Source organism: Rattus rattus, chromosome 9, assembly GCF_011064425.1.
Source record: "Rattus rattus isolate New Zealand chromosome 9, Rrattus_CSIRO_v1, whole genome shotgun sequence".
NCBI classification, from domain to species: Eukaryota; Metazoa; Chordata; class Mammalia; order Rodentia; family Muridae; genus Rattus; species Rattus rattus.
The window spans coordinates 64,315,064-64,342,629 of record NC_046162.1 but is presented as its reverse complement, the minus strand read 5'-3'; the positions used below and the strand labels follow the sequence as shown (position 1 = coordinate 64,342,629).

The 27,566-nt window shown below is 47.9% G+C and overlaps 1 protein-coding gene across 1 annotated transcript in view; it reads left to right on the top strand.

Annotated features, from left to right (window-relative positions):
- Rptor (regulatory associated protein of MTOR complex 1) overlaps positions 1-27,566 on the top strand; it is a 293,401-nt gene that overhangs the window by 69,668 nt on the left and 196,167 nt on the right. Inside the window, exon 3 of the mRNA XM_032914128.1 lies at positions 553-635. Coding sequence (XP_032770019.1) covers positions 553-635 — 83 coding nt within the window. The remainder of the gene's footprint in view (positions 1-552; positions 636-27,566) is intronic.

The following is a 27,566-nucleotide window of genomic DNA, read 5'->3' as shown; positions in this document are numbered from 1 at the left end:
AAAGCATTTTGGGGTCATCAGATATTTCAAGACTGGCTAGGGGTCCTGAGACAGGTGTGAGAACTGCAGGCTTAGTGTTGTTAGCATAGAAACTATTTGATGACTAAGCAGCAAACCAAGGCTATCTGTGTTGTTGTGCCAGCCATTTTTCTTTGTGTGTAGTAGCATTACAATCTAGGTGAAAATCATTAAGTGTTGCTCTCGGTCCCTCCCTCCCTCCTATCCATCTGTGCACACAGGAGGGTTGCAGTTTTAATATGGGATCCTGGTAGAAGCGTAGCCAGGCCTTTCTGACAGGCAGAGCAGCAGCAGAACCGAAGATCAGGCAAGATGGCAGGTGCAGCATGGTAGGGAGCAGTTGCCCTGCTGCCTTTTAGTGAACAAGCAGTAGCAACCTCTCCTGGGTTGTGGAGCCAGTTCAGTATGTTATCAGTTCTGGATGTGTGTCCTGTCAAAGGTGACCTTGCAGTGTGGAAGAGAAGACTCCGTGTGAGAACTTCCCCAGGAGAGGACACGCATGTTTACTGAACTTTCTCTTCGTTGCTTCGACAGATCCTCTGTCTATGGGTCCTCAGAAAGCGCTGGAAACCATCGGTGCAAATCTACAGAAGCAGTATGAGAACTGGCAGCCAAGGGTAAGCCTTCTCCATTTGCCCTTCCTTTCTCAGTCATGGGTTCTGTGGTTTGAACCTGAGAAAATGTTGGCTTCCTCTCAGATCATCCAGTATGTATGTGCCTGCTCCTGGAGGCCCTCCCTCCCTCTGTCACGCGTCACCATCAGCCTTTCCAGCAGTCAGTGGAGCTTGAGTGCTGCATCCAGTGCTCTGTTTATTTGGTGCAACTTTCCCGGGCAAACTTATAAAAGAAAAGGTGTTCATTATGTACTCTTAAGTCAAGGTTTTGATTTTGCACAGAAAAATGAATTTTCAATGAATTTTCTACAACATCAGCTAGATAGAGCTTTTCTTCCTTAAGCGTTCAGCTGTGGGGAAGGAGCACCCAGCATTCAAAGGGGAGACACCTATTATGAGTTTAGCTTTAATACAGAAGGTAGGGTTCCTTTTAGGGAGTCAGCTACCAATTAATGTGTCTTCGTTGCTAATTTCTCACAGTTTTTATTTATTTATTTATTTATTTATTTATTTATTTATTTATTTATTATCTTATTTTCGGAGCTGGGGACCGAACCCAGGGCCTTGCGCTCGCTAGGCAAGCGCTCTACCGCTGAGCTAAATCCCCAACCCCCACAGTTTTTATTTTTAAAGAGAAATGGTGTGATTTAACTGTCACATTGTCCATGCGATCTTAGTTATTTTTCAATGACCCGAAGGCCGAGTGCCTTTACTTTCCTTCCTAACTGCTTTGGTGATGTAGTAAATTCAATAGGAAATTAGAATTTTGAGGTGTTGAAATAAACGCCTTGGTATTCACCCTTCTGTGAAGCACAAGTCTGGAAACACCTACAGGTGTGTTAAGAGGCAGGTGTGGTGACAATCAGGTGACCCCAGTTGTGTGCTTCTGAGGGTCTGTCTTTGTTTGACCTCCACCTTTTCATAGAAGCAGGAGGGAAGCACAGGATTCTTAGACCCTCACCACTTAACCCTTGCCTACCCACGAGGCTGATTGTGAACTCTTTATCCACAGATCTGCAATCCAGGAGTTTCTTATACATTATTTACATTCTTCAAGTGAGAGAATAGCCATAAATAAAACACTTAACGCTGGTCTTGAGCAGTGCTCTTAGGGGATTTATGCTGTAGCGCTTGCCCGGGAGTTGGGGGCGATTTCTGGGTCTTTGTGCTTTACATTTGGGCCTTTTCTTTCGAGGCCACACAGAACACGTTTGCCTTTGTCTTTCCAATCTGTTACTTCTGGGGTTTACATGAAAATTCCAGAGAGTGTAGTGCATTTGGCAGCTGAGTGAAGAGTGGAGAGTTATCGATGTATATATTCCTTCAAAAGTAATTGAGATGCCATTGTCCCAGTGAAAGGTTGTCTTCTTTGAAGTTTTGCAGTGTCCAGTGTGTCATCTGGTGGCCAGCCCTGGAGGGAGCATGCGTGCAGTGACATCTTTGGCTTCTGTGATGTGCATGGAGAGGCCCTTTGACCTTTGACTTGGTTGCTCCAGCTGTAGTTAGGTCTTTTGTACCATTGTTTATTTATTGAGGGTACAGTGGACATTCAGATCTTTCAGGTGTATATTTATAGAGTATTACTGAATAATGACAAAAGAAATAAAAAGGAAAGGACAAGTCTGGTCCCGGTTTTTGGCACCAAATGAATGAGTAAAAGAAATGAAAAGAAGGGGAGACATGATTATTCCTGGGTCAGTGTGGGGGAATTTATTACAAACAAGTGGGCACAGGGAGAGGCAGGAGTGGAGAGCCCAGGCAGAGGTAGGGACAGCTGGGAGTTCAGTGTGTTCAGGGCCAGACTGAGCTGTGTGCTATGTGTAGGCAGAGAGGGAGAGAAACCAGGTGCATCTGTCAGGAGTCCCAAAAGGCACAAAGAGGGAAGGTAACCAAAATGGTTGCATTATATGGGGAAGAGTAGTAGCCCAGCTCCCTGGACTGGAGAGTTCAGGGTAGGGGTCTGGGTGTGCCAGCCTGAAGCAGGTAGGGACTGAGGGATGTAGAGAGAACCTGGTGGCCAATGTCAGTTTTGATAGGGAAACCTAAGTCACCAGATTGCTTCAGGTCTTCTGTGTTCTCAGTGTTCTTTTGCTGCTCCTATGGTTGTTCTTTTAGAGAGTTAGTCCATGAGGAAGTAGTCTTCTTGGTTTAACTTTCAAGGTTTCAGCACATTAGTAATATGTATGTCGTGTGTGTGTGTGTGTGTGTGTGTGTGTGTGTGTGTGTGTGTGTGTGTATTCCTGTCTGTCTGTCTGTCTTGGGTTATTATTCACACAGCTTGGCTTTTAGCTAGTACACAACATTAGCAGACAGTGAGCAGAATCTTTCAAATCAGGATCTTCTTCTAGGATCCTTCCCTCTCCCTCCTTCCTTCCCCCTCCCTTCCCTCTTCGTTCCTCCTTCCTTTCCACTTCCTTCTCCATCCCTTCCCCCTTCCCCCTCTCCCTTCCCTCTTTCATTTTGAGACAGGGTCTCTGTGTGGCCCTGGCTGTCCTAGAACTCACTCTGTAGACCAGGCTGGCCTCTAACTCAGAGATCCACTTGCCTCTGCCTCCAAGTATTAAAATTAAAGGACTGTGGCACCATACACAGCTTGTTTCTTTTTTCTTAAACTGGTTTTTGTGTATGGGTGCTTTGCCTGCATGTAGTACTCTCTGAAGCCCGAAGAAGACAGTGGATTCCCCGAATCCTGGAGTTACAAATGGTTGTGAGAAGCCATGTGGTTGCTGCGGCTTGAACCTCAGTCTTCTGGAGGAAGAGGTGGTCTTCACTGAGCCATCTCTCTGGTTCTTTTAAGTCTAAGTCTCTGTCCTAGAGCAAATCTGTTCTGCAGCATTATGACTTCAGGCAGGTCACACTACCTGCAGTAAGTGACCCAGACAGGATGGCAGTCTGTGTCTCATGTAGGAGGAGGCAGAAGAGGAGCCACACTGGACAAGTTGGGTGCAGTGGTTTCAGGTCAGGGAGACTTGGCTAGAGATAGCAAGGGGTTAGAGACACCAAAGAGTTTGAGGTGAGCATAGTTTCATGTCTATAGGATGCTTAGGGAAAGATGTTGGTATAAGAAGAGAGGTGGGATTCCAGTTGGCTTTGTACAGACAGTGGAACTGCAGCTTAGCGAGAGGCCGTATGTTAGAGTACATCTTTCTCCATATCTGGGAGGCCAAACTGGAGCCATAAATTTCTTCTTCTTCTTCTTCTTTTTTTTTTTTTTAGAGCTGGGGACCGAACCCAGGGCCTTGCGCTTGTTAGGCAAGTGCTCTACCACTGAGCTAAATCCCCAACCCCAAATTTCTTCTTTAATGCCAGAACTGATACATTCATTTTACACGTGCTAAAAGTGTCACAGAATTTCCTGATATGAACCATTAGTGGGATATCTCCATTTTAGAAACAAGCCTGAGGTAAAAGTTGTCACCAGTGAGCCTCTGACTGGCTGGAGAGTGCCAAGTGCAGGGATGTGCTGTAACGAGCTTGGTGAGCATGGAGTGCATTTCTGCTTAGATCCTTTCTATGGCTGTGGGTAGAGTGAGGAATCCTCTCAGTAGGTGCAGACTTCCTGCTGAGGAGAAGTTTGCACAGAACTGGAGGCAATTACCTAGCTCAGATGTGTGGTGCAAGGTACCTGGTCCCTAACTGTAAATCAGGATCCTTTGAAACATGGCAAAGCTAAACATGAACCACTTTATTGTCCTCTACAGAGCTCTTGTGCTTCTGCAGTAATAAAGAGAGGTTGATGTGCCATCTGCAACAAAACAATGGGGTGTTATTAAAATCCGAGACCTCTGATGGAAGGACCCTGGATACAGTTTTCTCTCCCTCTGTATGCTTTATTGCACCACTCACAGAGGTCAGGCAGTCTGCAGTGAGGTCATTCCATTCATGTTTGCTGAAGTCACAGCAGTCTGCACATTGGCGTGGGCGGGAACAAACAGCAGTGTTAATCTCCATAGCAAGAAGAGCAGAAAACTGACTGCACCCTAAGGAACCAGGGGTGCCTGGCACACTGCTCATTCTGTTGCTTGTGCCACAGCTTCTACATTTCCTCATTTTCTAGCTGTGATTATTCAAAATCAGATACTTTGATAAAGGTGAATTTGGTTCAGTAAAGAATTTAGAGAAGCCATTGTGATTTTATTTTCAGAGGCTGCCAGACTCTGTATTGGGCCATATTTCCTTGCCTGGCTGATTGATAGTTTATGGGTTTGCCCTGGTGGGATATCTGTTCCTAGTTCCATTTAATACTTTCCTTATTAGCGTTAGGTAACAGACTTTAGCTTTGCAGGAGAGTGAAGGGAAAATGCCAGCCATGGCTTCAGTTGAAAATTCAGCAGTAAAGGCCCCTTATTTCACGATGAGCCTCAAGAGGAAGTTTTATTGGGAGCTGAGAGCAAAGGCTTTGGGCTTTTAAGAATTTGTCTGACAGATTGAGGTGCTGGCAGTTTAGTACAAGGTGCAAGTTAGGAGCTGAGGTAGCTGACATGATAGACACTCGCCAGGTCTCCTTTCCCTAAAGCTGGGGGTGGGGGGCACCCATGCCTCTGCTGGGGGTTGGGGGGCACCATGCCCCTGCTGGGGGTGGGGGCACCATACCCCTGCTGAGGGGGTGGGCACCATGCCCCTGCTGGGGATGGGGTGCACCATGTTCCTGCTGAGGGTGGGAGGCACCATGTTCCTGCTGAGGGTGGGGGGCACCATGCCTCTGCTGGGGATGGGGGCACCATGTTCCTGCTGAGGGTGGGGGGCACCATGCCTCTGCTGGGGGTGGGTTCCAGCTCTTCTTGTGGCTTCCAGGTAAGGTCTGTGGGAATCATTGCCATTTACTGTGGGGGGTTCAAGCTTTGCTGCACCTGAACAGTTGGCAGGGAGCTGAGGTGACCACTGAATGGGTCCAGTTACCAGGGAAGGGGACAGGCTTTTTGCTGCAAATGTACTTTACCATAGGAGCTCCTTCTCATCTTGGCAAGCAGGAGTGGCAAAGGTTCTGTGTAGTCATCGTAGATTTGCAGGGAGTGGACTGGTCCACAGGAGCCACACTCCTGCGTTCTGAAGCTGTAGAGAGCAGCTCTTAAATCTTAGCTCCTTTGCAGTGCGTTCTTGTATCTGCCACAGTAGATTTGTAGTCAACAAAGGAAACTTGTCTTTATAGATTTTCTTGACAAGCAGTAGACTTGGGAAGTAGGGTCTCTCTCCAGCAAAGCAAGGCTCCTGGGCTCATTCCTTCTCTAAAGAGCAGCCATCGCTAGCCATCTTTGCGATAGGGTTGTACGTACCCATGGACTGCACACATGCCTTGTGAACTGCTTTCTAGGAACTAGAGTTGATGAGATGGCCAGGGACAGACACGTTTTTTTCTGTTGGACGTACAGGCTTGTCCCATGGGGTTTAGGCCTAGATGTTGTTTGCAGAGACCAGTGCTTATGGGTACGTCCATGTTTAGGGTTGCAGTTAGGGTCTGGGCCTTAGGTAGGGTAGCTTCAGGTTGTTGGGAAACTTTTTAGGGGCCAAGTTCTCTCCTTCCCCAGCCTGTAGTCAGAGCCCTGGTGATGGGCTTGTGGTCCTCCTAGCCTCTTTTCCTAGTTCCTGTTGTCAGAAGGCTCTACATGCTTGCCTCTGCTCTAAGGGAGGAGTGGGGTGGAAAGAATGATATTAGTTCTCCTCCCTGCCTCACCCTGGAGTTCTCTATTGGATTTACAGTGGGATGTGTTGAACACTGGTACTGCTGTGAAGTGTGTTCTACCTTACTTGGGATCTTCAGAGTCACATGTGGACAACCTGAAAAGAACCTAATGGGGTTCAGGGGCACCTGTGTGTGGGCGTGGGCGTGGGCACGTGCGTGCGCGTGTGTGTTGTGGAGTAGCCTTGGGTGGGAGGTCAGAGATCACTGTGGAGTAGCCTGCCTTGGACAAGTAGCGGTGGCCCTCAGCTTGGGGCAGTCACACTTTGATAGGACATGATCTGGACATAGCCCTGTCATGGCATTGCTGTAACCCTTTGGGAGGCTGTCCTCACGTCATGACTGTGCCATCCTCCTGGTTTAGCTTCCTCTGCTGGAGGCCTTCTCTTTCCTCCAAAATAGCTCGATTCTCTGTGGGGCCAGAGCTTGGGCATCACCCACCTGTTTGTGTTTCTCTGACAAACTGCAAATGAGGACGCCTAGCCACTGGCAGAATTGTAGCTGGCTGACTCATACTGACAGTGACTCATACTCTTGTGTGATACACTTTGCCCCGTCCTCATTAAGTTTGTAAGATGGTGTATTTGCATCGTGTGGCTGTCTTGGGGTTAACCATTGTGCTGTGATAGTCTCCCTTAGCTGCTTCCTGCCCAGATGTTAGCAGCTGTCCCCAGGACAAACATTTTGATTGTATTTCTGCTCTGGCCATAACCATGCTCCAGCCTGTGTTTTCCTCCTCTCTGCCCTCTGTGCTCCAGCCTGTGTTTTCCCCTCTCTGCCCTCTTCTTGCCTGACAGCTTTTCCGTGTGTGCAGTGTGTTCAGGGACAATTCCAAATGGATGCTCTTCAGTTGAAAGGCTTCTTAGTCAGCGCTGCCCACACACTTCCTGTCTTGCCCTGTCCCCAAAGGCCAGGGTGTTACAGCATCCTCTGGATGTGGAATTTAGATCTGAAAACCAGTTCCAAGCTTACAAACCTAAGCTGCCATTGTAGCCAATGAGAGCGCAAAGGAGTCACCATCTCTGACCACCCACTCTTTGGAAAGCTTACACACATTTTAGAAAAAGCCAGTTGTGGAGATGATTCTGCAGTCACCTACAGAAAGCATCAAGCTCTGTGTGACTAGAGTGCTGTGGGATCCCAGCTTAGACACACCCAGGCACACACGGGCACACACATACATACAATACACAGGCACATGGACTTATACTGCTGTCCAAATGGTGCAGTTACCTGAAAGTACTTTACCTTGCCGTGCATGTGGCTTCACTGCCACAGGTTGTAGCTTCACGTATATTTAAACCTGGAAGACAGTGATGAAGCCAGCAGAACACTTCTTTACCTGCCTGAGTACTGTTTCTCCTGCGTTCTGTCTTATCTAGGCTCATGGTCCAACAACTTGAAGATGTTTAATTAGAACTTTTTGAAAAATTCTTGAATGGGTCTGCCCCTTCCTACTTCCATCTGCCTCTTCCTTTTTGGATCTAGTTAGAGCCTGAGAGACTTCCTCATGCCCACATGTCTCTTCGATTCTGTTCAATGTCTTTTCCAACTGGGCTTTTGATCTGCCCTCTAGCATGGTCCCTGCTTGGTTTGGTGCTGATTCTGCTGCATGCTTGGAGATTGCTCTTTCACTGGGCCAGGTCCCTACTCTAGCCCACCCTAGCCTACCCTAGCCCACACAAACACTTCTGAGATCAAGGTATCTAATGCTCAAGCTGACTGACACTGCCGTCGTGTTGCATGGTTACAGTTAGTTGGCCAAGAGGCCTGCCTGTGGAGGCTGAGTTCTGAGTCCATGTGAGCTTTAGAACATGTGACCGAGAAGAGTCTAGGCCACACAGAAGACACTACTCCCTTCATAGCTCTGCCCACAGGGCAGCCATGGGTGCCACTACACAGGGAAGCTGGTTCAGCAGAGTGGTCAGGCAGCCCAGGGTGCTTCTTCTCAGTTTTGTAAGGATTACAAACACCCGAGTTTAGCTTTTATTGACTAGCTTTTACTGAGTGCCAGGTAGAGATCCCACAGGAGAAAGCATTTGTTCTCTTAGCAGTACATAAAACAGTGCTCCTTGTACGTAAGGAGTGCCTTGCACGACCCAGGGCACCTTAGATTCTGTGGAAAAACAACAGATATTTCATTGAAATTATAGTTCTACCCTTAGAAGGACAGATTTGAGGACAGTATATAAAAGTGTCCTTTAGGTCTTTTGAGACCCCTCTGTGTTACCCATGGTTGACCCCTGCCTCCACTTTCCAGTTCTTTTTCTGTCCCTGAACATTGTAGATTAGTAGCTTCTTGGGGTAGAAGAGTGGCTTTAGAGGGTAGCAGGTGCTACTAGGGGCCTGTGTGACTTTCTGTGTTGGAGTCAAGAGTCCAGAAGCATGCCGAGGCTGGCCGTTCCCATAGTCGCTCAGCTGGAGATGGTGGAACCCCAGAATGACCCTTGCTCCTGCCAAGTCCAGCACAGCCATCTCTTCCCCCTCATGATACCCAGCTTCTTCCTGGGCTGAGAAGGTGTGCACTTGTAGCTGTCTCTTGGGCAGTCTTCTTCCTATGCAGGTTCTTTGGTAAGGCAGTAAGGCCTGGGATTTTCTCCTCAGAGAGCATGGGTTTTGTCTAGATTTCCCAGCAGGCTCTGCTGCTCCTCAGTACCTGTTTTCATTGCTGTGTGCTTATTGGTGGTAGAGTTCTGGTACTCAGCACGGGGCTTGTGTTCTGAGTAGAGTATGTCTGAACGTGCTGTGGCATCTCACCTGTGCCCTGTCTGGCCTGAGACTCAACCCTTCCTGCTAGGGCTTAGTGGTCCACATTCAGAACATTGGGGCTGGTAGTCACAGGACCTGTTCTGTGCTCACTCCTGCATGTGTCACATCTTTTGAAAACTTAGCTCATCTCTTTTTTGAATGCTACTCTACATGCTGTCCCCCTCCCGTAGCCTTTAGATGTCCTTTGCATGCAGTAAATGCAGAGCTAGAGTTTTAGCTCGATGAGCTTTGATGGTCGTGTGCTCCTGTTTAATCAGCACTCACAACAAGAACATTAAAACCTGCACAGCTCTCTTCTGCCCTTTGCTGTGATGTTGGGACTCCAACCCAAGGCCTTGTGCGTGGCTGGCCACCTTTAAATCATACTCCCAGCCTCACTGGCTTCCTCAGTCCTCTCAGTCTGTCATTGGGTTGTTTTGCCCATCCTGACCTTCATACAGTGCAATCGCTGTTCTGCCTTCCACTGTCCTCTCAGCTTGTGTCTGGCTTCCTTCTTAGTGTCACCTGCATTAGCAGTTTATTCTTCTTCTCTGTCTGAGTGCATTAATGCCCTCAGATGTGGATTTGGATCAGTCCCACTGTTTGGTGATTAAAGCTGCTGTTTGTGGAAACGTCTTCCTGTGGGGTACAGTTTCACTTCTCTGTGTAAATACCTGACATGGGATTGTAGGTCATGGGTGGGTGTATATTGTCATTTGTGCTTTACAAGCCCCATAAAATTGACAAAAACGACAGATTTTGTTTCCCTTCTGCAAAGCCAGGCTGTGGGGAGGAACCACTTTCTCCTGTACTCTAGAGACACCAGGGCAGAAACCCTGAGGTACTGGGCTGTCTTTGAATGAATTCTTAGGTGATGTGTGGATGTTATTTTCTCCTTACATAGGACTCATCCTCACATAGGGGGTGAGTGTCTGGTTGAGAATGTCTTACAAATGGACGTACAGTAACTAGAAGTAACTGGCATCTTCAAACTTTGGCTCCTTCTTTGCCTAGAGACCTTGGCCACATATTGTTTGGGTGCCTCTGTGCTTCTTGCCCAGTCCTGTTGAGAATGTCACCTGGGCCCCCTTGGGTTTCTGGATGTCATGGGTCTGGATGGAGTTGCCCATGGACAGCAGAAAGTGTGCTGTGCACAGTGTAGCTCTCCGTCACACAGCTCTCTGTGTCCTGGTAATGGATATCGAGGAGCAACAGCTGCTTTAAGTGGTAGCACAAGGCATCTCTGGTCTCCTCACGTCCCTATTTGAGGAAGGTTTGAGAAGACAGCATTGCAAGGCATTGGTATTTCCTGTTCCAGGTGCTTGTTCCCTTTGCTCCCTGAGCTGCCTTGCTGCTCTCTTCCCACCTTGGTACTCTCAGAAGCACCTAATTAGGACACAGAACCCTGGACCTTGGGGCTGCAGGGTGTCACAAGCTATGTGGACCAGAAAATGAGGTGTCAATATAGGTATAACACGGGTGGCTCACTTCAGAGTGACTATGATAGATTCATAGCATTCTCTTCAGAGAATCTGGATGCTTTCTGACGAGGTAGAAGATCTCGTATAAGTTCTAAGTCCAGAGCAGTGAGTTTCAGTCAGCATTCCATCTTAACGTCTCCTGTTTCTCCTGTCTTCCCTCTCTGTCACAGTGTTGGGAAGTCTTGCCTGTTCTGCTGCTTGCTCTCTGCCTGTTCTCCCCAGCTGCCCTTGACTCCGTAGTCCTAGTCACTGAGTGTCTGTTGGCTGCTGCTCTGTAGAGCCCAGACCGCAGAGCCATGGGTGGGGCTCTGGAAAACTGTCCTGGAAAACAGCAATGTCTCCAGCACATCCCAGTTGGTGATGGGCAACTGGCATAGTTAATTGGATTGCATTTGTTTCTCTAAAAATATTTACTTGTGTGTGTGTATACACACAAGTGTGTATGTGTACATGTCATGAGAGCTGTCTCTTTGTTGGACTGAGGAAGGAGGCCATATATCTCATTTCTAGTGACCTCCTTGAGAAGAGCTGTTTCTCCTGGGCCTTCTAGTATTAAAAACCTTGCCATTTGGTATTATCTGAAAAGTTATCTTCCCCCGCAATTGGTTGTGAAAATAGATTATATCTTTATTGTCTTTGTTCTGTGATTTGGGGGAGGCTTCTTCCCCTGTTTGTAAGTGGAGAGGAGAAGGATGCTGGGGTAAGTCAGCAGCATCCTGAAGACAAGTGAGAAGTCTGGGTATGCTTGAGTGTACACTGGTATAAACTGCACCTTCAGTAGCCGTCAGCCTGGTCAGATCATATTCTGCCACCTCATCCAACACAGCAGAATATCCTGGATTCTTACCCAGAACAGTTTCTTACGCATAGAGAACCCTAGCCTAGGGCACTCGGACTTGCTTGGGCTAAAGGTCCTTCAGGGTTATGGTTTGTTTCTGCCTCTGGAAGCAAAGCCAGCTGTGGTCCGCTGACCACAGACCTAACAGAAAACTGACGATCAGAACCGTCTGGACCTGTGGGAGACAACTGAGAGCAGCATTTCAGACCAAGAGGCAGGCACAGTTGCTGGCAGGCCACTTCAAATCGCCGTCATGCACTGGATCAAATGTTTGATGGAGCTCTGTCTTGTTCCAGGGTTGGCATTGCACTGTTCAGACCACATGTGTCATTTATATTGAGTACCGAGCACATTTACCATGTGCTTCCTCTGAGCCTCCCCCAGCTCCTCACCCCAGGCTGTGAGCTCTCCCGTTTGTCCTTCTGCCCTTTGCCTCCAGGCCACAGGAGATAGAACTGCTAGTGTTGGGGAGATAAAAGGGAAGCAGCTGCTCTCTGGGCTGGAGGAAAGGGCTAGTCTCGTGGCTAGATGGCAGCAGGGCATTGCAGCACGTGGTGGGGACCAACCAGGCAAGGACAGAGCTCCCTTTGCATCAGTGCTTCTTTGAGTAAGAATTGGTGCTTCAGCAAGTAGTAGGGAACAGACCACACACCACAAGATCCCAAGTTGTTGACCATCTCACGTTCTGGTTCTGAGGGCCTCCTCATGACTCGCCTGGATCACAGCCTTCTCACTCTTGGCCTTTGTAGACTCAGTCTCTTGGGCCCAGGCGCTCCTGTTCTCTTAGGACCAGCTGTGAAGTCCTTCTCTGGTGAGTTGGCTGCTGTTTGGGCGTCATGTCACAGAGGTGATGTGAAAGGTGTTCTGTGTGCTCATGACTGTAAGGTCGAAGCAGCCACGCTTCCTTCCTATGGTCATTGCCGTGGTGCACTCTCCACAAAGGTGAGTCTGGAGCCATGGGAGATTTCTCACAGCCAAAACCTGCTCTGTTCCCCAGTGCATAGTTCAGACTGTGTGGACCAGTCGACCCTGGTGATGCTGCCTCTGAAAGTGGAAGCAGGGGGATCAGGAGTTCAAGGTAGCCTGGGCTAATAAAACACCACATCATGTACCAGGCCAGTGCTCCTTGTGCTCCTCAGGCATGGCAAGCCTCACACGATGTGAGTGTGGAGAGAGAGGAGAGGAGAGAGAGAGAGAGAGAGAGAGAGAGAGAGAGAGAGAGAGAGGTTGGTTGGTTTGTATGAGGATGTGGTGTGGATGTGTAGTGTGTGTGCCTGGGGTGTGTGAATGTATGGGTGGGAGTGTAGGCATTATGGAAGTGTGTGTGTGTGAATGCATCTCTGGGGCTGTGGTGTGTGAGTGTGGTATTGTGTATGTAGAATGTGTGTGTGTATTGTCTGTCCATCAGGGTTGGTGCTCTGCATTGATGTTTCCCAACACGATCCTCCGAGAACAGCACTCTGTCCTCTGCCTTTCTCCCTCCCAGGTGTGGTGAGGTGTCCTTGCTCCCCCTGCTTTGTCTTCCCTTATTGCCTCCACATGGAGCCAGAGGCTGGCACCCCAAGGGCCACTCCACTCTATTTTCCTCCTGAGTGTTCCCATTTCTCCCTCTTTGATTCCCACTTTGCCTTCTGAGTGGGACCTGTGAGACCTCACTCTGGCTGACTCTGCCATGCTGTCCTGCTCCTTCCTTAGAGCTGCTCTGTTTTTCTTTGCAAGGAAGAACGCCTCCTGATTCTTAGTAATCAGATTTATGAGTGTGAGGGTGGCAGTGTTCCTTCCTGCCAACATTTGGCAGGTCGGTGTGCTCTCTAAATACTATTGGTCTTTTCTTCCCTTTCCTCGCAGCTGATGTGTGTTTGCCTCTCTATCAATAATAGCTCTGAGTAAAGACCAGCTTTAAGGGGGTAGGAGAAATGGCTGGGCAGGGACCTAGCTCAGCTAGGAAGGGATTTTTATAGAAACCTTGAGAGCACAAGGTGGAGATGGGACTAGGAGCCCTGTGCGCCTTTGCCGGAAGCTTCCATTCTCTACAACTCACCTTTACTGTCCCGTAGTCTTCATTGTGCTTTGCCCCCTGGGGTGTAGGCAGTGGAGTGATGGTGGGCAGTTTGGGAAGATGGCTGCCACCCTGCTTTACTCTTGAATCCAGGCGTGGTTGAGGAGCTGCTGCTGAAGTTGTTGGATCCTTTATTTCTTTAAAATACAGCCATTAGGAGGTTGATTGATAGTTCCTTTTTTAAAAGGGCTGATACCACAAATAGGCTTTTGAGCAGATACTTAATAATTAAGGAATCTTTGTCCAGATTCAGGCACCATGGAGGAAATGGGGTCTTGAATGTTTCCTTCATGGCTGTGCTAAGATCTCCTCGTGCTCGCTGTATGAAGATGGGGTTGGCTGAGGCCTCCAGGGAAGAGAATAGCATTGTAAATAAATAAAAGTCTGCCCTCTCATGGGGGCTTTCCACATGCACTCATGGGCCTGAGGCCTGAGATAGCTCATTGGGCTGGGTGTCATGGGATGAGCCTAACACCTCAGCACTGGGGTGCAGAGAGAGGCTTCTCCCTGGAGTTCATTGGTTAGCCAGCTTAACAGACCAGTGCCAGGTTCAGTAAGAGACCCTGTCTCAAAACCAGAAGCAAAAGATAAAGTGAAGTGTGAAAGAGGAGGACATGTGATAACTGGCTTCTGTACTTAGGCACATGTGTGCACCCTAGATACATCACACTCATGCACCCCAGATACATCACATGTGTGCACCCCAGATACATTACATGTGTGTACCCCAGATACATCACACTCATGCACCCCAGATACATCACATGTGTGTACCCCAGATACATCACATGTGTGCACCCCAGATACATCACACTCATGCACCCCAGATAATCACATGTGTGCACCCCAGATACATCACACTCATGCACCCCAGATACATCACACTCATGCACCCCAGATACATCACACTCATGCACCCCAGATACATCACGGGTGTACCCCCAGATACATCACATGTGTGTATCCCCGATACATGGCACACGTACACCACAGATACATAAATACTATTTTTCCCAGAGAAATTATTATGTTAGCTGTTTGACAAAGTACAGTGGCATCGAACAGTGATCGGCATATTTCCTCAAAGTAAACGAAAATCCCTTTCCATTGTGAACAGGCAGCGTGCCTGTGATTACAAGGGGATGCCTCACCTACCTTGCCCTAGTGTCACTTCCCCTCCTCCTATCTATGCAACTCAGGACTCAGTGCTCGTCTCAGGGCCACTGCGAATGGGGACAGAAAATTGCCTTTTGTGGCTTCTGCTATTTCCAGCCATATTCCCTAAGAAAGAAAAGTTTTGTTCCTTTTTTACTTATTTTACTTAACTGTTACATAAAATATAAAAACTATATGTATCCTGAAACACCATGTAATAATATCTTTACACACACACACACACACACACACACACACACACACACACACACACACACACACACACACAGAGCACAATGTTTTGTGTGACTGCTCTTTGAGATAGTGACTCATTACTCTAGTCCAAACTGGCCTTGAACTTGAGATCTTAGTACCCAAACTCATTGTTCGTAAGAGCTAGCCCCCATCCCTTGTCTGCAGAGTCTTCATGTTCACTTCGGAATGTAAGTCCAAGTCTCACCTGGAGCTGTAGAGTGAAATGGAGCTGTAGCCTTCCACTACCCAGGGCCCAGAGCAAAGCCACACCAGCCTCAACCGGAGTCCTACAGAGCAGCAGGGTTACTGCTTGGCATCTGCTCCTTTGGGCTCCAGAAAGGCTTTGGAAACTGCACTCCTCCAACTGTGCCTCCCGTAGGACAATGCCTTTTGTCTTTGGCTTAAGCCTGTTCTGTCTCATGCCTGTCTTTCTCCTTGGCAATGCCCAGCAGTCCTTGTGTCTCTAATATTTTGGGCTTCCCCACTGAAGCTTAGGCTTCAGCTTCATATAATAACCTTCAGGGTCTGCAGGGACTCTAGGTCTCTTTGTAGGGACTGTGACCCTGCTACACTGAGTCTGGCCTCAGCTGCCCACTGTGACCCCTGAATCTTGTATTTTCCACGTCTTCAAAACTGGTGCCATGGACAGAGCTTGCAGTACTGTCCAGTTCTGCTGCCCACTTGATGTGCAGTGGTCTCTCCTTGGCCATGGCTCATCAAGTCTATATGGTGGCCCAGGGAAAGCGATCAGGACTCCGTTAACAGTGCTGCTCTCTTCAGCTGGCAAAGCTGCTTTGCTTCTACTGTCTTTGTCTGAAACACAAAACTTATCATGCACCTTTTCTTCCATCAAACAAAGTTAGTTCATTAATTATTGTTGAGTCTCAAGAGACAGGCAGAATGAAGCCAGACTCTGGGCCACAGTGTCATGTGATGGACCCAAGCCAAGTTCCTCAGAGTCCCTGTTCCCTCTGAACCTCCGTGAGGCAGGCCTCCGCTGCCCATGCTTCTCTGAGCAGCTGTAGCTTCTAGCTTGCCCTTCAAGCTCTGCTGGTTTCCAGCAGGAAGTTCTAAACTAGTCTACATTCTTCACACAAAACAGTCCCAAAGGCCTAAGAGCCACACAGACAAATCTGGATTTGTACCAGTCTGTCTTAGTGCCATGTCCCATGGTTTGGATAAAACACTGTGACAGAAGCAGCCATTGCTCTCTGTTCTTGCCTGTGATGTGACGTGACAGCTGCCACTTCTCAGTGATGATCTTTTCCCCATGGTTCCCTTTCATGGTTTTATTATAGTAAAAGGGAAGGGATTAAAATCATGTCCCTCCTTCCCCTTCCCTGCCCCTGCCCCTGCCGCCATCACCCCAGTTACATAGCTGTAGCAAGGCTCTTTGGTTTCATGTCCTCCTTCTTTAACCCCAACTGCAGCCTTTTCTTTTGCTTATTGACTGATTTTGATTGATTGGAGAAAGGGAATTGTGATGTTGCCCAAGTTGTCCTGGAACCCAGGGGCTCAAATGATCTTCTTAGTTGGACCTTGTGAGCATCTGCCCTGCAGCCACACCCCTCACAGCAGCTGATTGATGACCACATAGTCTCCAACTTTTGTCATTTCTTTATGGGGAATGTGATGGTTTGAGTATGAATGACCTCTATAGGGTCATATGTTTGAGTGCTTGGTCACCAGGAAGTGACACTTAGAAGGATGAAGGAGGTATGCCCTTCTTGGAGGAAGTGTGTCACAGGGTGGGAAGAGGAGCTTTGAGGTTTTAAAAGCTCGTCCCAGGCCCAGTGTTTCTCTCCGCTTAGTACAGATCACGATGTAGCTCTCAGCTACGTCTCCAGCACCATGCCTACCTGTCACCACCTGCCGGCTATGACGGTCATGGACTGACCTCTGAAACTGTAAGCCACCACCAATGAAATGTTTTCTTTGTTAAGAGTTGCCTTGGCCATGGTGTCTCTTCACAGCACCAGAGCAGACAGTAAGATTGTGAGCGCAGTCGTCCTTTGTTCCTGAGGTCGTGGTCCCATGCAGTGGTAGGGTACTGCATCCCATCACTATAGTACAGGACACACTGCATCCCATCACTATAGTACAGGACATTGCTGTCCGTGTGCCCTGCCGTGAGGACATCTCACTTCTGTCTGACTGACTGACTTAACATTCAGTGCTTTTCCTCTTACTGTCTGGTAATTGTGCCAGGGATGTAATGTGGGGTAGGATGTTGGGGGTGGGGGTGGGGTCACACTGTCCAAAAGAAAGGGAAACACGTAGCACTCAGGTCCTTGTCATTGCTACTAGGTTAGTTTTTCTCAGGGGTTTAGAAAGCTGTCAAAAAGGAAAGGCAAGTTTGGGCCACAGTGCAATTCCATGTCGGAAATGTTTTCTGTCTGGGGACAGTTTATTAGGTTGAAACCAAGGACTTCATGACAGCTATGGCACCATCCACCACCATTAGCCCTCAGCCCTGTCACCAAACAGAATTTCTGGAAACTTAAAGGTTTTCATAATTTGCTGCCAAAACCTATGTAGCATCAAAGGCAGCCCCACAGGGCATGGAGCAATTTTAGAAAAACAGGAAAAAGCTGACTGCACCAGTATGGTAGCACACACCTGTGGCCCCAGGGCAGGAGGATTGTGTTTCTGTGTTAGCCTAGGCTCCGTAGTGAGATTCTGTCTCAAAAAGCCAAAAGAAAAACCCAGGTCATGGTTTTATGCATAAAATTTTCATGTGCTTTTGTTTGTTTACAGTCGCTATTACGCCTACTGTGTGCTGTGAGCCTGCTGTCCAGAGCCCCCCCTGCTCCAGGCTGGGCCCAGCAGGAGCAGCTGAGCTGGGCACAGTCTGCTGTGCTTAAAAGACAGGTGTGTGGTAGTTGTGAAAACAGGGTCTTGTAGCACCGTGCAGCACTGGGAGGGAGGCAGCCCTGGTGTGCTGTGTTGGCTTTTTTGTTTGTTTAAAGTTGGTATTGTGGTTTTGCTTGGTTGTTTTGAGCTTTGTCATTCCTTTCCCGTTGCCATTTCAATGTGTCCCATTCATGATCCTGGGGTTTATGATAGTGAGTTCTGGCTATAAGGTCTAGTCTGCTCAAGGTATTTCTAGGAGTTTATGGTTCAGTGCATGAGGTTTGATGTGAGTGAGGCAGGAGCTTGTGGTACCTGTGGAAGCCTACAGCCTCCTGCCCCACCGTGTTGGTGGTCTAGCAGACAAAAAGGGCCCAAGTAATGTTGAGTAGTGAGTGGGGCACCCTGACTTTTAAGATATCTGAGGTACATCAGTCCCTACCACAGCTGATGCACATGGCAGCTGGAAACAACACTGAGACAAAGAGCAAGCAGTCTTGTGTTAAGGAGCTGTGGCCAGGTAGCAGTGGTGCAAGTCCCCAGCTTACCATATTATTAGGGTCTCTGGTTGGCTTTGAGTGGAAACAGTTTTTGGAAGGTTGGCAGGATAGCTAAGGAACCTTCCACAAAGTTGAATTTGAGGAGAGTGAAGGTATGTTAGTGTAGGAGGACGCAGAGTGGCTCACAGGCAAAGCAATGCTCTCAACTCCAGCTGCCTCCAGGGCACTGGGGATAAGGCCTTCATCTATAAGGGCCTTGTCAACCTCTGGCTCAGTCAGGAGATCTGAGCTCTCGTCCACAGTCGGGGCAGAGCTAGGAACCGACGATGACCTGGTTAGCACAGTTCCTATCATCTTCTGTGGTGGAAGTCTGCACTGTGGGTGGAGCTGAGGAACTGTTATGCAGAGACCTCAGGCTCACTCCGAAGCTGGCCTCACTCACCTGAAAGCTGGCAGGCGCTCTGGCCCTGCAGCCACACCGCGGTCTTGCCCTGTGCTCTGACTGCCAAGAGCCAGTGCTCTGCAGGCTTGTAGACCTTTCTCTCCACTTTTAAGATATGACAAAGTGACCCTAAAACTGTGTAGTTTATTCTAACCATGGCACTTCTTCCCACTCTGGGGACATTGTGGGTTTTACTTCAGAGGACTCTTGGTCAGCGCAAAACACTTTAATGACTTTTTCTTGGCCCTAGTACAAAGTCTCAACTGTTCCAGTGAGCCCAAAACTTTCTTTTTATCTGGTTCTGGCCCCTGCTCCTGCATGGCTCTCACAGTTCCCCCAGGCTTTGAACTTTCTAGTGTTCTTGACCTTTCTCCAGCGTTGCTGTGCTGGTCTCTACTGCCTCTTGACATCTGTCCAGACTTCCATCTCACCTTTGATGGCATTTCCTTTGGAAGCTTTCCTCCCTGAAACTATAATCCCAACTACAAAACCAAAACCCCAACAATATAACACCAACACCACCTATTCAGTCAGGGTTTGGTGGGCACATGCCTTTAATCCCAGCACTGAAGAACTCAAGAGCTAGAGGTCTCTCTGAGTTCAAGGCCAGCCAGGACTACAGAGTGAGTTCTAGGACAGCCAGGGCTACACAGAGAAATTCTGTCTCAGAAAACTTAAAGAAAAGAAAAAGAAAATAGAACAACACTCAAATAAGCCCCAGGAGCAATGCTGCTGTTCCCATAGCTGCTGTTCTTGCTCTATGAGGAGACTGCATTGCATCTTAGTCACTTTATCATCACTGTGAAGACATGATTACCAAGGCAACTTATAAAAGAAAGCATTGGGGGCTTGCTCATAGTTTCACAAGTCGGGTGAGTCTGTGACCATCATGGCGGGAGCAAGGCTACAGGCAGGCATGGTGCTGGAGCATTAGCTAAGAACTTTATCCTTCGACTGGGCCTGGCATTAGCTTTTGAAATCCCAAAGGCCACTTTCAGTGACACACCTTCTCCAACAAGGCCACGCCTCCTAATTCTTCCCAAACAGTTCTACTAATTAGAGATCAAATGTTCAAATATATATGCCTGGGGACATTCCCATTCAAGCCATCATATGCTAGCCTGGAATTCACTGTGTAGACTACACTGGCCTTAAACTCTTTAAAGGTCTCCTGTGCCACCTTGCTTTGTTCCACTGTGTTTTTAGAGGCAAGGTCTCTCACTGAACCAGGATCTCAGTGATTTATCAAAAGTAGCTGCTTACTGAGCCCCAGGGGGTCTCTTGTCTTTAACTTCGAGCTCTAGAATTACAGGCATGAGACATCATGCCTGGTGTTATTGTAAAAATATAAAAAATAAAAATGCTGTCTTTTTACCCATTCTAGGTCTGGCACTGCAGTGCCCCAAGATAACTGCTAGATATCTTAAGTCTCGGTCAGGAAAGCGTCTCACCCACTCTGCTCCATCCCATATCACACTGCCGAAGGCCTCTCTCTGAGCCATCAGCAGTTTCTCTACCTATCTAGTTCCCAAGACAGGTTTCCACGCCAGAAACACATATCCCAGTTCTGCGGTGGACCAGTGTCTCTAGCTGCCGCACCCTTTCTCACACTTAAATCGCTACACAAAAGAACACACAACACAATAACCTCTGATCCAATTGATAAGATATAATTGCCCACCTAAACATACAAAGCCCTGTACACATCCATCCCTTAAGAACATTCATAACCACCTGTAAAGGTACAGCGTGGAATCTTAACGTCAGCCTCCATATTGTCCCGCCACAGCTTCTCTCTCTGTCCCTCCTGTCTCTTCCTCTTCCTTCAAACTTTTCTCCCACCCATCCTTCCCTCTCATCCAATGACCGGCCTCCTTCTATCCCGTACCTGCCCTCACCTGTATTTTACAAATTAAATGGGGAAAAGGTTCTGGTGAAGTCACCTGAGTCCCAAGTGACTAGGCAGCTGTCCTTGGGGCAGTTGAACTAGCATCAAAATACAGATAACTCCAGGGCAAACCACAACAGCCTGGCTTTAAAATATCAGCACATGGGTTCTAAGGATATGAGGTTCCCTGCTTGTACAGCAAGCACTTTCCTGACTAAATCATCTCCCCAGCCAGTCACTGCCACTTGTAAGTGTGCATGCTCCAGCAGGTGCTTGGGGTGGGTGAATCCCATTTGGGAATCTAGAATAGACAGTAAATTTGTAGGGAGCAGGCTCAGTGAGTAAAAGTTCTTAACAAGAATCAGGACCTGAGTTTGGATCCCCAGCACCCTCTTCAAAAGCAGTGCGGCATCATAGGCCCGGAATCCCATTGCTGGGAGACAAAGACAGGAGGAACCCAGGGTCTTTCTGGCTAACTAGTCTAGCTACTAGTGAGTTCCAGGTCTAGGGAGAGACCCTGTCTCAATGAAAGCAAGGTGGAGAATCATGAAGAAGGATACCCAGTGTCAACCTCGGGTCTTTACAAGCGTGTGTACAGAGAAAATTGAGGAATAAGAAAGGAAGTATTAGCAAGCCGGGCTGTGCCTGCCACAAGGCTGAGTACAGGAGCCCTTGTGCTGTTGAGCCCGTGAGGACAGATGAGTGGACAGAGTCACCACAGGATTAGGTCCTCTGTTTTGCCAGTTTCTCCCTCTGCTTGGGTTAGAATCTTCCAGAGATGTTTCCTGAGCCGTTGCTGTTTTCTGCCTCCTTGCTCTCAGAGTCGATGTTTCTGTAGTGGCATCTGGTGAGGTGACTCTGGTGCTTTATCTAGCATGGCTTTGTTCTCCTGGAGCACTCACAGGCCGCTGTTGATCACTGTCTTCTACATTTCCCTGTGGTTGAGAGATTTTTCACTGTGGGCTGGAATGTACTTCCTGAAGGGCAGAGGCAGGAGCCTGACAGTCACTGTCACTGTTGTCTCTACTTCCCTTTTCACCTGATATAAAGTATTCACAGAGGCAGCCACTGTGCTCCTGTAGGCGTTGTTTTACTTTTGTTAGTGTAGATGTTAAGATTTCCATGGCTGTGAGGAGACGCCATGATCAAAGCAACACGGGGAGGAAAGGGTTTAACTGGCCCACACTTCACATCACCACTGTTCATGTTGAAGGAAGTCAGGGCAGGAACTCACACAGGACAGGAAACTGGAGGCAGGCGCTGATGCAGAGGCCATGGGCGGTGCTGCTTGCTGGCTTGCTCAACGTGTCTTGCTCAGCTTGCTTTTCTATAGAACCCAGGACCTAACCCAAGGATGGCACAACCCACAATGTACTGATCCCTGCCTCCCACCAATCACTAATTAAGAAAGCGTCCCACAAACTTGCCTATTACCAGACCTTATACAGCCATTTTCTTACTTAGGCTGTCCCCCTCTTTGGTGACTCTGGCTTGTGTCAAGTTGACATAATCAGTCTGCACAGTATCTTTGTAGACATCAGAAGTTAGGATTTGTGTCAGTTTCTTTTGTTTGTAGTTCATTTCTTTAGCCTGAACGTTACTGATTTCCATGGTAAAACTAACTTACTAACCTAACCCTACTTTAAGGCCAGCTGGGTTGTGAGTGGTTGGACTGTGGGAACGGGGGAGCGGTCAGAGTGGATTGTTTGTCACTCTGAGTTCACAGTCTGCACATTCAGTATGGTGGCCAGCCCACCATCACTCCCTGCCTTGTTCCCTTCCTTTCCTGACAGCGCTCAGTGTTTTGACATCAGATTTGCATTTAGTGTGAGCCTGGGCAGGTGGTGTCAAACCTGTGCTAGGGCAGCCATGGCTGTTTGATGTCTCAGTCCAGTGAGGGAAGGAGCCCAGATGGTGATGGGACATGCCTCCTGGTTCTGCCGTTCTCTCACTCTCTTCTTACTGTTAGTGATGGCCTGAGGATGGCTGAAGTCTCTGGTCTTCTGACCCCACTGTAGTTGTGACTTTTACTCCAGCTGTGTTTCAGATTAAATTACCTCCTTCAAACCTTGTCTCGTAACTAGACCCTTTCTCCCTGAAGACATCCTTGGCGTATTCATTGACTTCAGCATTTCTGTACTAGCTCATGGCTGCATTCTTGCTCTTTTTGCTTCTTCTCACAAATGTCTGCTCTTTGGCTTCTTGCCCTCCTCTATACATAGTCTCCCTAACCTGAAACATTTCTGGCCCTGGAATCCTGTGACTGCCTGATGGAGCTGTCATCAGTAAGCAATAGTCATGTCTCCCGTGGGAATCCATCCAGCAGCCCATCACCAGCTCTCTGCTCTGGACAGGTGGCATAAGCTTTTCTCTGCATTGCTGTAACCATAGCCTTCTCTCACCTGCTGTGTCAGTGAGTCCTGGCCTAGTAAGCAATCATTTGGTGAGTGAGTGCCCACCTCACTTGGCCCACCATGGGCATAGTTCCCGATTGAGATGCAGGAAAGAACATGGCCATGCTCTCTTCCAATAAAACACTTGGATGCTGCTTGTAAAACCATAGGTGCTCAGCAGACATCTTTTGGATATATTGTTGAATTATCTGGTGCGTGACATTGTTCTTTATTGTATGTCCCATCCAATGGGATTTAGTGACTTAGCAAGACCTGTAAGATCCCATGTCACACATATGAGGCAGCAGTGGCTGTTACTATGCACAGGACACACTGCTCACAACTTAGCAAGAGAGTTAAGTGGTCTCCTCAGAGCTTCAACATTTGGGTTTTAACTTAGTCACCTTGGTACAACAAAAAGGGAGGATGCTTAGAGAGGAAAGGCTAAGCAGTGTGCTTGACATCCCTGTGCCGAGGGCTGGTTGTTTATACAGAGCCTCCAGTCTGTTACATGCAGTGGCCTGACCTGTTGGAGTTGAGCCTCAGATGGGCTAGGTTGGTACTTTCTTTGTTGTGCCTGCCATGTTTTGCAAAGGACCAGTTAAATGTTAGTAAAATGTGATTCACAGACACCAGCACTGAGTAGCTGGTTTTGTTTTTTGATTTAGAATCAATAGCTCTTTAGGAGAAGAGCATCATTAAGAGTTTTCTCAAAGGAAATAATAAGCAGAGTGCCTGTACCACGGAGACAGTAGTTGGTTTGGCCTGGGGTTCCGAGGGTCTCACCTGCTAAGCCCATTCAGTGTACCCTGCTCCCTGGCGGGAGGGTGTCTCTTGTCCAGTGGTTTCTTTATCCTGTTCATGACTAGCTGTAATCCCCAACAGATGAGAGTGGACAGTGAGCACATGTGTCAGCTCTTCTCAGACAGTTCTCCTGCTAAAAGCAGGCTATGGGACAGTTGCTGGTGCCACGGAAGTGAGGGCAGTGACTTGTAGCTTAGAAACCAAATCAATATATTAAGGATCAATACTACATAGACTTGCTATACCTTTGTGAGGTTCAATTTTATTTCAATCACGTTATTAGGTATTGAGTTGACTAATTAGATACTAAGAAAATATGTAGGGATAGTCTTTTCTGTTACATGCACTTTAGGGGAGAAGAGTAAGCTTACACAAATGGTGGCTATTCATTAAATACCTAAACACATTAGGATAGTGACTAAGTCCTATCCTATATCACATCTGATGAACCCAGCAGATATTTAGTGCATGTAGTAGGAGACCTGGCTGGCCTGGCATGCCTGGACTTCACCCTTGCAGCCTGGGTATATCACCGGTGGTGAAAGATGTGACTGAGTTGTGGTTTCTTGAGAAATGTGTACTGGGGTCACACCAGTGGAACCTCATGACTTTGTACACAGTGATTAGGCACAGGCTGAATTCTGACTGCCATCCTGTGCCTCTGTGAGTCCACACGTGGCCTGACTAGAGTTCTCTTCTGGCTGGACTAGAGTATGGGCTATAGTTTTCAGCCTTGGTTGCTAGTTGGCAGGGTGTGAAGCATCATTCGGAGGCTGTGCTGTGAAAGGAATTAGAGATAGGGCCTTACTCTGTGGCCTGTGTAGACCCAAAGCTCTTGAGAATTTCTCTGTGTCAGTATCCTGAGTACTAGGATTTAGGTGTGGTTTGTGCCTGGTGTAAGTCATTGGTTTGCTTTTGCATTCAAGTTTGCACCCCACCTCACTTTCTTTTTAATTACTTCTTTTTAGAATTGGGATGGTACCAGGGCCCTGGGCATGCTGGATACACACCATACCCTTGGATTGTGCCTCCAATCAAGTTGTATATTTTGAATTTGTAAAATATTGATAGAGATTTGTACATCAAAAGTGTATAAAAAGTTATGCATAGAATTGTGTTGTTCCCCATCCCTCTAACCACCTGCCCTGTGTCTAATTGCTGTAGGTATATCTATCTTTTTTCTTTGGATTATTGTTACACAGACATCATACTGCATACACTCCTGTGCATTCTGCTTTTCCTGGGAGCCACTCAGACCACTTCTGGGGACCTTAGTACTCATTTAGCGCTGGGCACTCCACCAGTATCAACCACTGTCCTGCAACAGGCCCTCAGCATGCTGGGAACACTCCACACTCTGGTCCCTGTTGTTAAGGCTGTGTCTCTGAGGTGAGCCATAGTGTCACTGGGCCACCAAGGTGCACTGCAGGTGGTGTTTTGTTTTGTTTTTTGTTTTTGTTGTTGTTGTTTGGTTACAGTCAAGTTTTTTCCAAGATTTTTCCCTGTCATTTTACATTCTCATAGCAACATATAGAGAGCCTCCATGCAGAACCCAGAGTTTCTGAGTACCACAGGCCAGTGTCTGTTTTCAATCTTAGTTCTTCTTTTTAGAATAAATGAGGTCAGCTGCTTCTGCACAGCTAAGGGCTACTGCCATAGTTTTACTGTGAGTTGCTATCTCATGTTTGTCTTGATGATGATGTTTCCATTCTTTGAGTTCCTGAGTGATGACTCAGATCTCCTGATCTTCTTGTATTCCTGGCTACTTCTGGTGTGGACACTTTTCTTGTGAGAGAGCAACCGCCACAATTACCCTGAGAACAGAGCTGGGGATTCCAGGACTGGTTTGCATTTCCTCTCAGGATAATGGAGCCTGCCTTGTGAGGTTGTCTGGGATTGATACAGACCAGAAGTTCCTTCAGAGTGACTGAGCCCTTTACACTTCTCATGAGTTTGACTCAGGCAAGTACTGTATATGTCTGAGCCCACATAACTCAGTGAGTGGATGCAGAGCCAGACATGGTGGTGCACCCGTCATCCCAACAATGCCTCGGCACGGCAAGGGAAGGTGGTCCCAAGAGTGCTAGGCCAGTCAAGGTGACATCATGTTACCATGTGTCAACAAAAGAAAATGAAACAAAAACCATAACAAAATCTTCCCAAACAGAAAAATGTAGTTAATAGAGAGATGAGATTTAGCTCAGTTGTATTCTGAGTGTCTCCTGCCTAGATACGAGGTTATTACCTGCCACTCGAGAACAGCACATTCCCAGAGCAACCCCTGGAGCTGTGCACACCGTGCCTCTCAGTTTGAAGGTTAGGGTTGGTATAAGCATGTGTTATGCCATGGAGTGAAGAGAGTAGGAACTGGGTCCACTCTCTGACTTCATTGGTGCTGCAGAGTCTGGCTTTCCTGGGGTCCATCTCCTGGAAAGCATCCTTCCTGGACAGGCTGGAATGACGCGAGCTGAATGAGCATTGCCACAGCCTGCTAAACGCGGTTTCTACAGAACCAGACGGCTGCAGTTGAGACTTAGACTCTTCTACTTTGGATCCGTAAATGTAATTTATTTTGAGTCTTGATTGAAATTTATTTTAACTTTAAAAGCGGGGCTGTGAGGGCTAAAATCACATGGCTTATTGGACCTGCCAATTCTAGTTAGTTCTGATGGCCGCTCTTCTGTTCTTTAGCTCAGTAAAAAGAAACGATCGATCTCTGAGGTTCTGTCACCTAGGCTGCCTCTATATAGGCAGTGGCTGCAGAGACAGGGCTTGTGGTCCTCTTCTCCTGAAGGCCTGAGGACAGGCACCGTCTCTGCTTCTGGAGTCAGTTTAGGGGCATCGTGGCCAAGCGTCACCTCCTGCCTTGGACCTTCAGTCCAGCCTTCCTTCCTTCAGAGCCTCATGCAGGTCCCTTCCTTCAGCCTTTGCTTTTCTCTCCCCGTTCATGTCTCCCAGCATGGTGACTGTGTCCCTCCTGAGCGTACCATTCCATCATCTTGCATTCTGAGGCACAGCGTCATCTATGCTCCTTTCTGTAGAGCTGAGTTCTACCCATACTGTACTCCTTGTTCATGTGCTGTAGTTTTGGCATTGTTGGTCCTTTATTGTTCAGGAGTTGGGGTGGGCTCTGCCATGCCCCTTCCCTGTGTTGATGGTGCTAGACATTTGGCACACTTCTTCCTGTTCATGTGTGCTGACGTGCCATAGCACAGCCCCCAAATGATCAGCTTTAGAAGAAAGGAAGGCAGAGGCTCAGTGAAGGTCATGCTGATCCTTTTGACTGTCTGCCTCTTCAGAACAGCCGTTCCTGCTTTAGCATGTGACATACACTGAGGATGACAGTTCAGAAATGTGCTACGCACAAACACAGCTGCTGTGGCTTCCCTCTCCCCAGTGTCCAGTGATCCAGATTAGGGGATCATAGATTTCAGCAGGTCACTGTGTCACTGTGCATGCCCTTCACTATATGCTCTTGGCTCTTAGCTTTGAGTTCTGAAAGTTGTAATTTCGTGGTGACTGTAGATGTGTTCAGATTTTCTGATTTAGGCAGGAGCATTCATTTATCCATTCACTTTTGTCCCCCTGCCTTTCAATATGCATGAGTCAGTGCATTCAATGTATGTATGTATGTATGTATGTATGTATGTATGTATGTATGTATGTATGTGTGTGTGTGTGTGTTCAGAGGTGGAATTCAGAAGGGTGTGCCATGTTGGAGGAACATCTGCTTGGAATTGGTGCTAGAAGGTGACCCCAGCATGGAGGTGACTCCTGAAGTCCCAGAAAGCACAAGATCACAACTGAGGAGAGGCCAGGCAGTGGGAAAAGCACATAAGAGGCC